This window comes from Vicugna pacos, chromosome 30 (assembly GCF_048564905.1).
Source record: "Vicugna pacos chromosome 30, VicPac4, whole genome shotgun sequence".
NCBI lineage: Eukaryota > Metazoa > Chordata > Mammalia > Artiodactyla > Camelidae > Vicugna > Vicugna pacos.
In genome coordinates this window covers 354209-371066 of record NC_133016.1, presented here as the reverse complement: position 1 = coordinate 371066, position 16858 = coordinate 354209, and the positions used below count along the sequence as shown (strand labels likewise).

Sequence of the window (16858 nt, the reverse complement as noted above, 5' to 3'; positions counted from 1 at the left end):
ACATTTCCTGGGAGGGAGAACGCCGAGCGAGGCCTCTCACCCTGCAAGAAGCTGGAGTCTGCAAGGAGTGCACTAGAAATGTGGCCCCGAGACCTGCAGAGAACCCGGCGTGACCCTCAGGTCTGCCACTGTCACCGCTCTTGTCTTCAGAGCCCTGCGCTAGTCTTCCTCGCCTGAAGCCTGGGAGGCAGTGCCTTCTGAGGGCAGCAGCACCAGCCCCGCCCCGCCCCCAGGAGGGCCTTGCTGCCCAGCTGTCCACCCTCAGGGCCTCGGCGAGGGCCACAGTGGGGCCTGAGCAGGGCCGGAGGGAGAGCCCGAGCAGCTTCCCGGGGCAGCCCTGGTGGCCACGTGCCCTGCAGCAGGGCCAGCTCTGAGCTCTACATCTCCTTCTGCGGCTCCTCACCTCCCACAGCTGCTGGTCCTAAACCCATCCCACCTCCAAGTCTGTCTGCATGTCAGCCAGTCTGTCATGCATAGGACAGCCCTTCACAACAGAGACCTATTCAGCCCGAAATGTCAGTGGTTCTGAAGCTGAGAGGCCCTGAGCTGGGCTGACCACAGGAAGGAGAGGGGACACAATTAGCAATGCTGGCAGTGAAAGCGGGTATCACTGCCAACCACGGTAAAATTAAAAGGATTTTAAGGAAACATGAAGAACTTTATACCCATGAAGATGAAATGGACAAGATCCTGGGAAGACACAAGCGATCAAAACTGACTCAAGAAGAAACAGAAACCCTGAATGGCCCTGCAACCAGTAAAGAAGTCCGACTGGTGGCCTTAAACCTTCCCACAAAGGAAAACTCGGTCCCCGGCGGCTGCAGTGGGGAGTGACGCTGGATGTTTAAAGGAAGCCCTTTCAGAAAGGAGTCACAGGAGGTAGCGACACCCTGGCACCAATGCCAGATGACACATTGCAAGAAAACTTCACACCAGGATCTCTCATGAACGTTGACATAAGAACCCTTGACAAAATATTAGCAAATTAAATCCAACAGCATATGAGAAGGGTTACAAACCATGACAACTGGAGTTTACCCCAGGAACGCAGGTTGCATGAACATCCGAAAATCAATCAATCAATAGATGTGGAAAAATATCACCAACAAAATCCAGCACCTCTGCATGACAAAACAAGTAAGTCGGGGAAAAGGAGAAGAAAGGAGCACCCGCACCCTGTCAGGGACAGGCGGAGCCCTAGTGAGCGGCACGCCTTCCTTCCAAGACCAGGAACGAGGAAGGACAGCTGTTCCTGCTGCATCTGCTCAGCACAGTGCGGGAAGTTCGAGGGTGCAATGCTCTCGACCCGAAAAAGGAGGGAAGAGAGTGAGAGAAAGGAAAATAAACTGAAGCATCAATATTGAAAAGAAGAAACAAAGCTGTCTATTTACACATGACCTGATCCTATATATAGAAAGTTCTGAGAAATATACAAAAAACCCACTAGAACTAATAAATGAGCTTATCATGATTGCAGATTGCAAGATCACTGTGCAAAAATCAATTCTATTTTCACACACAGGTGATGCTTGAACAACACGGGTTTGAACTATGCAAGTCCACTGACACGCTAATTTTTGTCAATAAATACATATATGTACTGTGGTGCACTTTCTCTTCCTTATATATTTTAAACATTTTCTTTTCTCTAGCTCACTTTTTGTAAGAATTCAATATATAATACATGTAACATACAAAATATGTGTTAACCAACTGCTTGTGTTATCAGGAAGGACTCCAGTCAACAGTAGGCGATCAGTAATCAAGATTTTGGGAAGTCACAAGCTATATGCAGATTTTTGACTGTACGGGGGTTGTGACCCTAACCCCTATGTTGTTCAGGGGTCAACTGCACTGTCATCAAACAACCCGAATATGAAACTGAGAAAACAATTCCATTTATGATAGCATCAAGAATAAAAAAATACTAGGTATTAAAGTAAAAAGATTTGTTCACTGAGAACTATAAAATACTGCTGAGAGAAATTCTAGAAAATTCAAGGAAATGGAGAGACAGTCCATGCTCATAGATTGACTCAACATCATTTATACGACGATTCACCCCAAATTGCTAGAGACTCAACACAATCATGATCAACATCCCAGCATGTTTGTGTAGAAGTTGACAAACTGATCCTATTAATTATATGGACATGGAAAGGGCCTAGAATAGCCAAAACAATTTTGAAAAAGAACAAAGCTGGAGAATTTACACCATTGGATTTCAAACTTGCCATGAAGCTACAGTGGTCAAGGTCGTCCGGTGTGGGCGTGAGGACAGACACAAAGATCAATGGAGCAGAACTTCTAGGACGTTCGTGGTCTATGTCGTAAAGTCTAACACAAACAGTATTTTAAAGAGCCATCGTAGAGAGACTTCTTTCTGTTAGGGACTCTCTCAGCCCCATGGCATATTCTCGTGTCCGCCTTGTGCAGGACCCAAGCAGAGAGAGGGCTGACGGCAGTGACTCCAAACTACCCTCTGCTCTGAATTTTGCTGTGACGGTTGTCTTGGGACCTGCTGGTTATACACTCCCTCCCCAGGGCTGTAATGGAACTTGGGCAGTCGTAAGATGAGAGGCAGATTAGAAGGTAATTTGTACATAAATTACACATGGAATTTATGCAGGAAGATTATTCCCTACAACACAGCCCTTAACCTTTTTTCATCATGAAGGTTTCCAAACATCTGCAAAAATACAGATGTCCCCATCACCCCTCTCCAGCAACTACCAGCACAGAAGCTGTCCTGCTCCAGTCACACCTGCCATTCCCAAACCCAACTACTAAGAAACAAACCCCAGGTAACACACTGCTTCGTCGGCAAATATTTCAGCACACATCTTTAAACAGTGAAGATTCTTCTTAAACCGATAGTCAAAAACTATCAGTAATCTCCTAGAGGAACTAAAACAAATAAACAGCAGAAATAGTCTGTAAGCTGAACGGACTCTGCTTTCAGCCTATAAAGCTGAGCATTCTCTTTTAAAACCCTTTTTACGCCGTCTGATGATGTAAAAGTAAATGAATCTCATGCTTATTATTATTGTTTTTAATTTCCTCTTCCCAGCAGCAAAACAAACATCATAATTTGCAGTGGCCAGGGGCCTGCTGTCCTGCTGTGCCAGAGGGAACCTGAGGTGAAGCGACACGGCAGCACCCGTGAACTCACCAGTCCCCTGGGACGCACAGGTGCTTCTCCTGTGACAGCCTCAGACCTGGAAGAGCTGACCCCCAGCCCCGGAGAAAGGCTTGCTGTCCAGTCCTGAACCTGATGAAGCGAATTTTCCAAAGAAAACTTTCAGCTTGGAGACGGGAATCAGATTCACTCTAAAATATGTTTCCTCCACACCTGACTTGAAATAATAACTTAAAAAGTTAAACCCAAACCATTTGGGAAGGCTCAGGTAGTCAAGGCTTCATGTCATCTCTGTGTGTTAGCAATTTGCCCAGCGAAAATTCTGAGACAAATCAAAGCATTCTGTGTCCTGTCACCAGAGACATAATCAGGAAATTCCAGTGGAGCCGATCCCAGATGTCACAGCGTTCCCTTCACCAGGAAGCACAACAGAGCGTGGGAGGAATTACAGTCTGTTTCACCTCCACGGTTACCCAGCTGCTCCAAAGTGCGGAGGTGTTCCTGGGAAAGTCGCTGTTGGGACAAGACCATCCTAGATCTCCTCAGGGCGCGTGAGGGGTTCTTACGTAAAGCCTCCATTCTGGTAGATTTGTGGGATTATTTAAAGGGAATATTTCTGATTGACAGTTAGCAATCAGCCGCCCGCACAGCACACCAGCTGCTCCCATGAGTAGCAAAGCCACAGATGTCGGCTCTGTCCCCCAGGACTCTCCCTTCCCCGGAGAGCATGTGCACCTTTCAGCTTTCCCAGCTGTCTTTTCCTGTCCAAAGTGTCCGTGGGTACAACTTCCCCGTTTAAGAAGTGGTAGAATGTTCCTTTTAGCCAAAATACATTTGTTTTCATTATTCCTCTCTTCTCAAGGAGCCCTCTGAAAGAAAGTGCAGTGCTGTGCAGCCAAGCCCCCGGGAGGGGTGAACAGTCAGCAGCCGATAAAGCCACACCAGTCCCAGTGCTTACACTCTGTGGAGGATAGATTTGACTGGTGTGTGCATCGCGCTGAACAGGACCTCTGTTCTAAAGTGAGCCATCCCACAGGAACATCCTATATGCAGATGCGCCGTGTGTTTGTAGAAACCGTGTCTTACGGAGCCTTCTCCTTCGAATGACTTAGAATTCGAATGTCACAAGGGTCTCTTCCTAGACATGTCAACAGTGCTCTTCCCGCAGCAGAAACCTTCCCCAGTGCCCCCTTTTCCTCCGCCCCACTCATCAGAATAAAAGGGACAGTCCCTACCTGAGAGTGGTTTCAGAAACTGAGGACAAGGGACCAAGTATTACCCCATCTCACTCAGGAAATTCCAAAGATTTTGGGGGCTGTGGTCCAGGAACTGTGGATGAAGACTATATATTTGTCCTATAAATCACAATGTCACAAAGGTAAAATTTCAATGTGATCACCAATAGAAAAAAAATGGAGTAAGAAAAAATAAAATAGGAAAATAAACAGAAAAGCAGATCTCATATCTCCAAAGGTAAAAAAAGATAATAAAGGAGAAAAGATACCCATAGGAAAACTGGAAGATTAACTCTAACCACACTGAACTTTCCAGCGAAACATCAGGGATTGTCACAATGAATCATCAAAGTCTAGTTATATGTCATTTATGAGAAGAATATCTAAACTTAAGGTATAGGAAAACTAAAAGTAACGGGTGGGTATAGGTCAGAGGAGTGCATGCTCCTGGGTTCAATTCCCAGTACTGCCATTAAAAAAAAAAAAATTAAAATTAAAGGTGACGTATCTACCAGGCAAGCACTTATTAAAAGTTAATATAGTCATACTTCAAACAAAATACATTTTAAGATACGTTTTAAGAAATAAGCATTATTCAGGATACAAAGAGCTCTACATGACAAAAAAGTTTCAATTCACCGAGGACATAAAAATTTTTCATGTGTATGCCTTTAATAACAATCTCTGCCCCCCCTTTATGGATATGTTGTACAATTATGTGTGTTTGTGTGTTATGTACACACACACAACTAATAAAACTACAGGGGAAAAATTGGCAAATCCACTAATGGTGAGATTTAGACATCTTTCTCTCGATCACTGGTCAATCAGAAAAAAAGTAAACATGGGGAATTTTAGTAACACATTCAACAAGCTTAATTTGTTGGGTAGATATAAAAGTCTGAATCAAATAAGGAAAGAAGACACATTCTTTTGAAGCACATATTAACCACATACTGGATTATGCTAATTGCATTAAATTTCAGACAACTAGTGTCATTCAGATGATGTTATCTAGCCATAATGGAATTAACTTAGAAATCAACAATAAAAAGATGGAGAAAAGTTCCCATGCATTTGGACATTTTAAAATATACTGAAGGACCTCATTTTTCAAAGAAAAATACCATAATGGATATAAATGAATAATCAAATGACTGATAATGAAAAAACTACATTTCAAAACTAGTGAGATGAAGCAAACGTGATACTTGGTGCTACTTATGGCATTAAAGTTTTACTTAAAAAGAAGATAGGCTAAAATTAATGCCTTAAACATCCAACTTAAGATGGTGGAAAGAAACAAAGAATGCAAATAAATTGACAAAATTCCTAGAAAATACAATTTCCAAAAATGACTCAAGATGAAATAGAAGGTTTGAAAAGACCTGTAACTAGGGCAGAAATTTAATCATCAGGGTAAAACCTTCCCACAAAGAAACACCAAGGCCAGAGGTGATAAAGGCTACTTACACACATTTTTCAAGAAACAGATCATTCCACACTTATACAAACTCTTTCAAAAATGAAAATAGAAACACAAAAGAGGGAAAGCTCCCCAGCTCATCTCAAGAAACATATTGGCCTTGATAACAAATTAAATAAGGCTAATACAGAAGAGGAAGCTTATGGCCTGTTCTCACTCATAAACATGCATGTGAAAATATTAAGTAAAATATTAGCCAATTAAATCTAGTGACTGTATTGGGTTTATCCCAGGAATGCATAATTTAATTTAATTATATACATAGAACTCATATGTATGTACGTGTGTATATGCATGTGTGTATATATGTGCATATATGTATGTGTATGTATATGTATGGTTTTAACAAGAGAAAGGCTGTATGATCGCCTCAAAAGATGCAGAAAACATCTGGTAAACTAAAATAGCTGTAAGACTCTCTTAAGAGATGAAGAATAGATTGAAGTTTCTTTAACCTGATAACAGATGTACATCAAACATCTCTCCTGATGGGGAAATGTTAGAAACATTCCCTTTAAAATCTGGAACAAGACAAGGATCCCCACGATAACTGATCCTGTTCATCACACTTGGAAAGGAAGTAATAAAAATTATTTGTAAATGATATGAAGTTCTACATAGGAAACTCCAAAGCATCTACTGGTATGCTATTTAAAATAAAAGAACTTATTAAGGTAAGTGGTTATAAAGTCAATTCACAAAAATCAATTGCATTTTAATATACCACCAACAATTAGAAAACGTTAATTTTTAAAAAGTGTCATATATCAACAAAGGTATCAGTAATCAAAAAAATGAAGTAATTAGAAATAAATCTAACAAAAAATGTGGAGGTCCTATAAGCAGAAAATTATAAAATCTTAGAAGATTTTGAAAGGGCCCTAAATAAATGGAGTGATAAACTGTGTTCATGAATGAGAAGATTCAAATCACAAAAAAAGTCACTTCTCAAACTGAACTATAGATTCCATATAGTTCTGATCAAAACTCTCAACAGGTTTAATCAATAAATTTGACACTCTAATTCTAAAATTTGTTAAACAACAAAGGCCAAGACTAGCCACAAAGCTTCTAAAGAAACTTCTAAAGAAGTGAACTGTTGCGGGGGGGCACATGCCATCCCAAATATCATGCCTTATCATGAAGCTATAGCAATTAATGCAAGAACAAACCAGAGTAGAAAGTCCAAAATGGGCTCGTTTATCTATAGAGATTTACTGTGTATCAGAGGTGGCACCACAGCTCAGGGAGAACGAGATACACTTTTCAGTATGTAGTGCTTGGACAACGGTTACCCACATGGGGAAGAAATCAGACCCCTGCCTCACATCACATACAAAACATCCATTTCTTATTATTCAAAGACTTAGTTGTGAAATGCAAACTTCTACAAATTTTGGAAGTAAAAAGGAAGCTAGCTTAATAACCTCAGATTAGGAAATGCTTTCTTAAAATTAAGGACTTTATTCTCAAAATATCATGAAAAAGACCAGCCAAAAATTGGTAATGTGGGTAACATATAGACAATAAAGAATCTATATTCAGAAACCATAAGGAACTATCATTGCTCAAAAAGAAGACAAACAGCCCAACAGAAATTTGAGAAACAAACTTGAATAGGCTTTTCACAGAAAACACAAAAGGTAAATAAAAAATAGGAAAACATACTAAGCCAAAATGGCTATTAGAAGAGTGCAAATTAAAGCCACAATTTAATTTTAACACAGATTTTCATTCACACTGGCAGAGATTAGTAAGTCTGGTAACACCAAGTTGTTAATGATGCAGTGGGAGTATAAACTGAGACAGCCATTTTGAACCATTTGGGCATTATTTCATAAATCTGGGCATTTGCAATATTCTAATTCAGCAGTTCCACATTTAGGTATATACCCTCAGACTTTTTAACTCATGTGCACCAAGAAACATGCAGGATGTTCACTGCAGCAATGTTCATAATACCAAAAAGTGAAAACAATCTAAATGTCCACTGACAAGATAATGGATAAATATATCCTGTTACATTCACACAGTGAGCTATTCTATAGAAGTCACAATAAACTATAGCCATATAAAATAATAAAATTTGCACACATAGTGATGAATAAAAAAGCCAAGACAGATTAAAAAACATAACATGATTCACATTTATAAATCTCAAAAACAAGCATGGTAAACAGTACCTTTGTTCATATATATGTACAAATGCAGCAAGACACCAAATAAAAGGAGAGAGAAGCATGAGACTGCGATGGCAGATACCCCTGGTTGGAGATCAAGGAGATAAGATGGATGGTAAGCAGCACATAGGTTGTTCTAACAATATTGGTAATGTTTGAGATTTTAGGTCAGCAGAAGGGCTCATTTTAGGATTACACAGCCTTTGGTATGTACATAATTTACATCGTTTTTAAATGGAGGGAAAGAAGAACAAAGGGAGAGAGCGATCCAACTAAAGACAATGACACGTCTACACGGATATATTTTAAGGGTTTGGTTCCAGACCACTGCAATAAAGTGAATATCACAAGGCTCACAAGTTTTTTGGTTTCCCAGTGCATACAAAAATTATGCCTACATTGTACTGTACTGCAGTCCATTAAATGTGTAATAGCATTATGTCTCTGAAAAGTGTACATACCCTAACTTAAAAATACTTTATTGCTGAAAATGCACTAACCATCATCTGAGCCTTCAGTGAGTCGTAATCTTTTTGCTGGTGGTGTGTCTGGCCTCGAGGTTGATGGCTGTTGACTGATCAGCGTGGTGGTTGCTGGAGGCTGGGGTGTTTCTGGCAATTTCTTAAAATAAGACAACAACGAAGTTTGCCACATCAAGTGACTCTTCCTTTCATGAACGATTTCTCTGTAGCAGGCAATGCTGTTTGATAGCATTTTACCCACAGTAGAACTTCTTTCAAAATTAGAGTCAATCCTCTCAAACCCTGCTGCTGCTTTATCAACTAAATTTATGTAATATTCTAAATCCTTTGTTGTCATTTCAACAACCTTCACAGCATCTTCACCAGTAGATTCTGTCTCAAGGAACCACTTTCTCTGCTCATCCATAAGAAGCAACTCCTCATCCGTTAAAGTTTTGTCATGAGATTGAAGCAATTCAGTCACATCTTCAGGCTCCACGTCTAATTCTAGTTCTCTTGCTATTTCCACCACATCTGCAGTGACTTCCTCCACTGAAGTCTTGAACCCCTCCAATTCATTCATAAGGGTTGGAATCAATTTCTTCCAAACACCTGTTAATGTTGATGTTTGGACCTCTTCCCACGAATCACGAATGTTCTTAATGGCATCTAGAATGGTGAATCCTTTCCAGAAGGTTTTCAGTTTACTTTGCCCAGATCCATCAGAGGAATCACTGTCTATGGCAGCTATAGCTTTACGAAATGTATTTCTTAAATAATAAGACTTGAAAGTTGAAATGACTCCTTGATCCATGGGCTGCAGAATGGATGTTGTATTAGTAGGCACAAAAACAACATTAATCTCATTGTACATCTCCATCAAAGCTCTTGGGTGACCAGGTGCATTGTCAATGAGCAGTAATATTTTGAAAGGAATCTTTTTTTCTGAGCAGAAGGTTTCAACTGTGGGCTTAAAATATTCAGTAAACCATGCTGTAAACAGATGTGCTGTCATCCAGGCTTTGTGGTTCCATTTATAGAGCACAGGCAGAGTAGATTTTGCATAATTCTTAAGGGCCCTAGGATTTTCAGAATGATAAATGAGCATTGGCTTCAACTTTAAGTCACCAGCTGCATTAGCCCCTAACAAGAGAGTCAGCCTGTCCTTTGAAGCTTTGAAGCCAAGCATTGACTTCTCTTCTCTAGCTATGAAAGTCCTAGATGGCATCTTCTTCCAATATAAGGCTGTTTCATCCACATTGAAAATTTGTTGTTTAGTGTAGCCTCCTTCCTTAATGATCTGAGCTAGATCTTCTGGATAACTCGCTGCAGCTTCTCCACCAGCACCTGCTGCTTCACCTTGCACTTTAACATTATGGAGACGGCTTCTTTCCTTAAATCTCATGAACCAGCCTCTGCTGGCTTCAAATTTTTCTTCCGCAGCTTCCTTACCCCTCTCAGCCTTCATCGAGTTGAAGAGAGTTAGGGCCTTGCTCCGGATTAGGCTTTGGCTTAAGGGAATGTTGTGGCTGGTTTGATCTTCTATCCAGACAACTAAAACTTTCTCCATATCAGCAATAAGGCTGTTTCGCTTCCTTATCATTCGTGTGTTCACTGGAGTAGCACTTTTAATTTCCTTCAAGAATTTTTCCTTTGCATTCACAACTTGGCTAACTGTTTGGCGCAAGAGGCCTAGCTTTCGGCCTATCTCGGCTTTCGACAGGCCTTCCTCGCTAAGCTTAATCATTTCTAGCTTCTGATGTAAAGTGAGAGATGTGCGGCTCTTCCTTTCACTTGAACCCTTAGAGGCCATTGTAGGGCTACTAACTGGCCTGATTTCAATATTGTTGTGTCTCAGGGGATAGGGAGGCCCTGGAGAGGAAGCAGGACAAAGAAACAGCTGGTCCCTGGAGGAGTCAGAACACACACATTTATCCATTAAGTCCACTGGCTTACCCAGGCGTGGTTTGCGATGCCCCAAAACAGTTACAATAGTGACATCAAAGACCACCAAGCACAGATCATTGTGACAAATATAGTAACAGTGGAGAAGTTTGAAATATTACCAACATATCTGAAAGATTACCAAAACGTGACAGATACCGAGGTGAGCAAACGCTGTTGCGAGAAATGGTGCCGACGGACGTGCTCCACCAGAGTTGCCACAAAGCTCCAACTGGTGAAAACTCGGACCCCGCGAAGCGCGCTAGGGCAAAGTGCCGCACATCCTGCAGGTACTACTGCTGGCCTGTCTGCCCCCTCAAGTTCTGCCAGTTGCTGCTTCATGCCCCCGGGGGCTCACTGTGGGAGCAGGTGCTAGCCCAGGGCGCCCACAGAAAGCGCAGCCCTTCAGAAACCGAACCCGGAAAGGCCCTGAGGGAGCCGCGGACCACCACGCCACTCCTCCGGATCTGCTGCCCCCACGGCGGCTCCGAGAGCGCGCGGAGGGCCAGAACCCGGAAGACCCCAAACCCACGCCAGCGCAACGAGGGGCGCCGCGCCCAGCGGGACCGCAGCCGCACGACGCCCGCGTGGCACGCTGGGAGTCCAAACGCCTGACTGGGATTCACGGGACAGAGGCGCGCGCTGCACGCCGGGCCTCGTAGTCCAACGACGACGGCAGCCCCAGCGCGCGATGGGAGGAGCGGTAGTAGGGCAGCCCCGCGCTGCACGCCGGGAGCCGCGGCGCCTAACGGGATTTGGGGGGGGGGGGAAGCAAGGCGCGCGCTGCATGCCGGGACTCCGGTTTCGCCATCTCACGACGCCGGTTGGCCCTCCGCGCATAAAGGGTGCTGGGGCAGCAGAGCGCGTTGCATGCCGGGGCTCGTAGTTCTCACGACGCCGGGCCTCAGCAGAACAGAGACCTTCGTTCCGCGATGTGATTCGCAGCGCCTGAGGGGGGTTCGTGGTACAGAGGGGCGCGCTGCACACCGGAAGTCGTAGTCGCTCGACGCCCGGCTTCAGCGCCTGACGGGGCTTCCCGCGCAGCATGCCAGGATCCGCAGTCCCGGACGCCGAGCTCGCGGCGGCACGGGCCGTCGGAACGCTGTTCCCACCCGGCCGGGCTAGGCCGACCCTGCAGATGTGGTCCCGGGACCCGCCCCTTCCCGAGGCCGGCGCAAGGCCTCTCGGGCCCGCGTGGGCGTGTGTTTACGCGCGGCTCTCGGCGCACGCACGCACGCTGCGGCACATGACGTTGCACGCTGTCCCGGAAGTCGGCGCGGAACGGGCGGCGGGTGGAAGCCGGTGCCGGGGCAGGAATCGCAGCGCCGCCGCCGCCGCCGCCGCCTCCTTCGCCCGGGCGGGCTCGCCCTCCATCCCGCGATGGGCGCCGGGCCCTGAGCGCCCACGGCTGCCTTTCCGCAGCGACTCCGCGCGGCCGCGATGGAGGCGCCGCCCGCCGGCCGCGTTCCCGCCGAGGGCCCCCCGCCGCCGGCCGTGGCAGAGGTGCGCTGCCCGGGCCCCGGGCCGCTGCGTCTGCTCGAGTGGAGGGTGGCGGCGGGCGCAGCGGTGCGCATCGGCTCGGTGCTGGCGGTGTGCGAGGCCACCGCCGCCTCCGCGCAGCCCGCCGGGCCCGCCCCTGCCCGCGCCGGTTCCGGGGGCTGCGTGCGCGCGGAGCGCCGGCTGAGGTCGGAGCGAGCCGGCGTGGTGCGGGAGCTGTGCGCGCAGCCGGGCCAAGTGGTGGCCCCCGGGTGAGTGGGGCGATGGGGACGGGGACGGGGACGGGCGGGGGTCCTGGCCCAGGCACTGGGTAGGAAGACGTCTCCAGGGTGGCAGCTGACGAGGCTGCGCTCGCGGCGGACCTTGGAACTTTTTTTTAAAAAGTCCTCGGTCATCGAAATTGCACTCTTTAGAAAACTGGTGCATTCCTTCCTCTTTTTTTGTGGTGGGTACCTCCCACCAAGACTTCATGATTGTAAATGAGGAAAACTTGGGGCCGTAGCGGGTCCGGGACGAATCAGGCATGCGCCATGCTTGTCGTAGAGAGGTGTGCACTTCTATAGATACTGGTAAACCGTGTGAAACGTGATTGCAAATCTGGTGGGTTCTGCACCATGGCTCAGGAAGGGGAGTGGGGGCGGCTTTGGCACAGGTAGGTCATACGGTCTCCTGTACTAAGCTCTCGCTGGTGGTACCTCTGTTTTAACTTCCTGAAGGGACTTTTCTTTATTTGAAGTGGGTGAGCCTGTCAGTTTACATCTCCTGTCTGAGATGTGCACAAAGTTGTGTGGTGGTTTTCATTGTCAGAGACAGAACCCTAGGGCAGCTGAGCGTCCCTGCCTCCTGCTGAAGTGGCTGTGTGCATCTTCCCTCTGTGGGGCCACAGGGGGCCCTGGGTGCTCGGTTCCCCGTCTGTCCACGCTGGCCCTTCTGGTGGACCACTGACCCCTGCTCCTATCCCTGTGGCTTGCACTGAGCCTCCAGTTGTGGAGCATTTTCTGCCTGGTTAGAACTGGCCTCCCTCCCAGTCCCAGGAGCCTCATTCTCCGCCAGTTCTCCTCTCTCATCCTTGGAGGTGGAGCCCTTGTCCTCAGCGTTCTGTTCAGGCATCCATGCTGCCCACTGAATGCAGGTGAGGTGGATAGGCTGCACCCTCCAGTGGGGCCATCTGCCTGGCCTCCTTTAGAAGGGAGGGGCTCATGGTGCTGGGTGTGTGACACACCGGTATGCAGTCGGCATTACTTTGAAGTCAGGTCTTACCGGACCATTGCTTGGGCCCTAATGAGCCTGTAAACCCACTGAATGGTGGAGGTAAGGCCCAATACAGGTGTTTCACTGGGTGGAAAACCCCTGAGGGAGGGAGCCTTTCTCCATGTTGTTCTGTCCCTCTGACCTCACAGGAGGGGCCTCCAAGGCCGCCGGGCCAGTGACTGGTCGCACTAGGCAGTGGGAGACTTCGGATGCAGCGCTTTGATCTACTCAGCCAGCCCTGCGAATCTGAGTGACCCGGGGTGTTAATCTCACCAGAGAACCAAGTAACTAATCTGGAGCCAAGTGCACAACTGTGGGTAGTTTTTTGGCATTTGAGATCCCAGGGTGTCTGGCTGCACTGATTCGTCACAGGGTTTTGGAGACTGCAGAGTGGTAGCGGTCCTCCTGGAATGCAGGCGAGGGGCTTGTGTAAAGCACTGGTGCAGAGCGGGCTCACTTGGCCGAAACTGCCTCATCCCCAGCATCACTCTTATCAGCAGGACTCATGCTGACCACGTCACAGGTGGTTCTCAGACAGTGAACAGTTCTAGGAACTTAGAAACCCTGCCTCTGGGTGTGGCTGGAATAAAGTAGGTTATTGCCAGAACCTGCAGTAGAGCTGTATGTTGTGTCCTGCTCCCTGTGGTCAGGGGTAGGTGGGGGCTACCGTCGCTCCTCAGAGGAACAGGACTGAGGTCCCACGAGGTTTGGGCGGGCCAGCGCCCTCCCCTGCTGAGGCTCCCCCTTGGCTTCCTCCCCGCTGCTCTCTCCTTGGGCCGTATTTTGTCCCAAGCACCCCAGTGCAGGGGAAGTGGGTAGAATGGGTGTGTATTTCTGTCTTCATAATCTGTGTGTGGATTGAAACTATTTTGATTTGGAAATACTCTGACAAGGCATCACTGGCCAGAAACCAAAGGTGTTAAATATTTGTTTACCCGATGATGTCCTTCCTCCCCACCTATCAGCTTTCTTCTGTTATTCTCGGGGAAACATTTAAGTCCCCAAAGAAAAGGGAGGTACATGCAGAAAACCATCAGAGAATAAGTCTGGTGAAGGGTGAGGACCGACAGGAGGCGGCTGTGGAGGTGTGTTTGCGTCTTTCATTGATGTCTGCCCAGCCTCACCCGTGCCCTGTAGCTTGTCTGTCTGCAGGGAGAACGTCCACAGAATCTTGAGAAACCCATGAAGGAAACTTGGAGTAGAACCTGAGATTATCACCCAGTGTTAGTGTTCTAAAACTAGCGAGTGAGGGTTTTTTAAGATTCTGAACAGTTGAGTCAGCGCACTAAAAAAATCATCTGCAGAAGTCTTACCTCGGAAGTAAGGGAATTACTTTTTCATCCTGACATCAAAATATTGATGAACTAGTAGATTCTTTTGGTTAAGTCAGTTCATCCTTCCCTGTGACACCTGCACTATTTAAAAGATTGCTCATTTAGAGACACATTTATGTCTGAAATTTGAGAAATTGTTGGTTTAATTGGACCCGTTATACTCAGTCTGTACTTAAGGTGGATTTTTGTTTTGTTTTCCAGTTCGCTTAACAGAAAAGTATCGGCCTTTGCATTCTCGTAGTTTTATGTGCACCTGTGACTTATTTTTCCTACAGTTCTAATTTTTAGATATCTTGTCTAATCTTTTAAATAAAGGCCTTTGAACCAAGTGGGCTTTGAAGCATGTCTGCCTAAGAAACGATGTGTGGGTTTTGAGAAACTGTAGTGTCCTTATCAGATTGATCTTCATTTTCTTGTTTTCTTTAAAGTGAATTTTAAAGTGGAGTCTGTGAAATTAAGCATCTGGTTACGAAGGAATGAGCAAATCTGCAATTTTACTTATGTTTCAAACAAACATACAAAGAAGTGTGTATATACATATACACGCAAAAATGCTTGTACTCACGTACTCTTTTTCAGGTTGTTTTCCATTGTAGGTTATTACAGGGCATTGGACGTAGTCCCCTGTGCTCTGCAGTAAGCCCTGGTGCTTTGCCTGTGTAGCTGTAGAATTTTGATGGCACTGGGAATGGGGAGTCCGCTCTTAGTTTAGTTTCTTCTTCAGATGCTTTAGACTTTGTCTCTTATGGCCATGGATTCAGTCACCAGGCCAGAGCTGGCCGGGGTGCTCTCAGGTGGCTGTGTCCTGGCTTGGGTGACTTCTGGCCCTGCTTGAGTGATGTGGGATACTGCTGCTGATGGCACTGCCCTGCTCCTGGCCACCGGCACCCCTCACCCACCCCTGCAGTACTTACAAAACAAGTACGCATTTCAGCTCCTTTTTGTGCATAATTTAAGACATAAGGAAAAATTGTAGGACTATTACCAAGAATTCTCATAAGCTTCACCCAGATTTCCCAAATGTTCACATTTTACCATATTTACTTTATCCTTCTTTCCCCTTCCACACATTTTTTTTTTCCTGAAGCTGAGTAAGTTGCAGGCATGGTGTCACTTTAACTCTAAATACTTCAATTTCCTAAGAAGAACAGAGACACCCTCTTACCTAGCCGTGTACAGTAAGCAGCATTAGAAATGAAGATTACACGGGACCAGTTTCTTCTCTGCAGATTTCCCTGATGGGCCAGTAATAGTGTGTTCAGCTGTCAGCTCGGTGGTCCTGTAACCCAGACAGTCCCTGCATCTTTCCCTCCTTTGTCTTCTCCTTGGCCAGGGGTTTTGCAGACCAGCCTTGTCCAGAACACCCTGCGTGTTCTGAGCAGGCCCGTCAGGCAGTCTGTCCCTTTCCAGTTTTTTGAGTGTAGGTTACTTGGTTAGGCCAGTGTCTGTAGTGAAAAGTTCCTCTTGTAATTAAGTATCATGTGAGAGATACTTCATTGCTCAGTAGACACCTACCTTAACTCTCACCATACTGTGTAACATTTTTTGCATCTATTGATGGTTCCTGCTTGGACCTGCTGTTTTTATGAAGATTGTACAGTGGTGATGTTCGTGGTCTGGGGGCAGGTGGGCGCAGTGAGGCTGCATGCACACGATGGACATTAGTGCCCAGGTACCAGGTGACAGGTTGTGAGCGGAAGGGACAGAAAGGTGGGAAAGAAGAGGCCCTACTTAGAAGAGGGGGTGTTGCCCCCGCCCCCGGCTTTGGGGGCCCATTTGGCAGCTCTGTCTGCCCATGACAGTCCACAAGCCTTGGATAAAAGTGAATGAGGAAGGAGGGACTTGTAACTATCTGTTCTCATGCACGAGGCCCTGACCAGAGGGCTGTTTGGACCTCAGAGAGCTCTCTGTCCTGTGGGGAATCACCCAGCAGGGCCACACTCACAGACATTGGCATGCGGCCCAGGGCCCAGGAGGGGCTCAGCCGGGTCAGGGCAGGGCCACGACATGGGTCCCCGGGGCCCTGACCCATCAGGCGCTCTGATCACACAGCCTTCAGGTCCATGAGCTGAAAGTCCCCTTCGGAGACCACTGCCAGGCACCCAGGGTTTGATGTGGGCGTGCAAAGAAAATAGGAATTTCTGTGTTTGTAAATCTAGGAATATTACAGTAGTTCTATCAGAAAAATATAGGTTCATCATAGCCTTTTTCTAGACTGGGAAGAATATATGGGAAATTACAATTACTTATTACTTGTTGTTGTTACACCAAACTGTTCCTTATTGTATTAACAGTTTCGGTTTTTTTAAGTTGTTTATCAGAAATGTAAGA

The 16858-nt window shown here is 46.2% G+C and overlaps 1 protein-coding gene across 3 annotated transcripts in view; it reads left to right on the top strand.

Annotated features, from left to right (window-relative positions):
- The first annotated feature begins 10607 nt into the window (after nucleotides 1-10607).
- The window catches only part of CTDP1 (CTD phosphatase subunit 1), a 30881-nt gene continuing 24630 nt past the window's right edge, over nucleotides 10608-16858 (top strand). For 2 of the 3 annotated variants that reach the window (XM_072952395.1, XM_072952394.1), the window contains exon 1: nucleotides 11692-12193. In XM_072952395.1, coding sequence (XP_072808496.1) covers nucleotides 11886-12193 — 308 coding nt within the window. In that variant the 5' untranslated portion in view covers nucleotides 11692-11885. Of the gene's footprint in view, nucleotides 10736-11691; nucleotides 12194-16858 lie in introns of those variants that run through there. The other variant, XM_072952396.1, reaches the window with a different exon arrangement.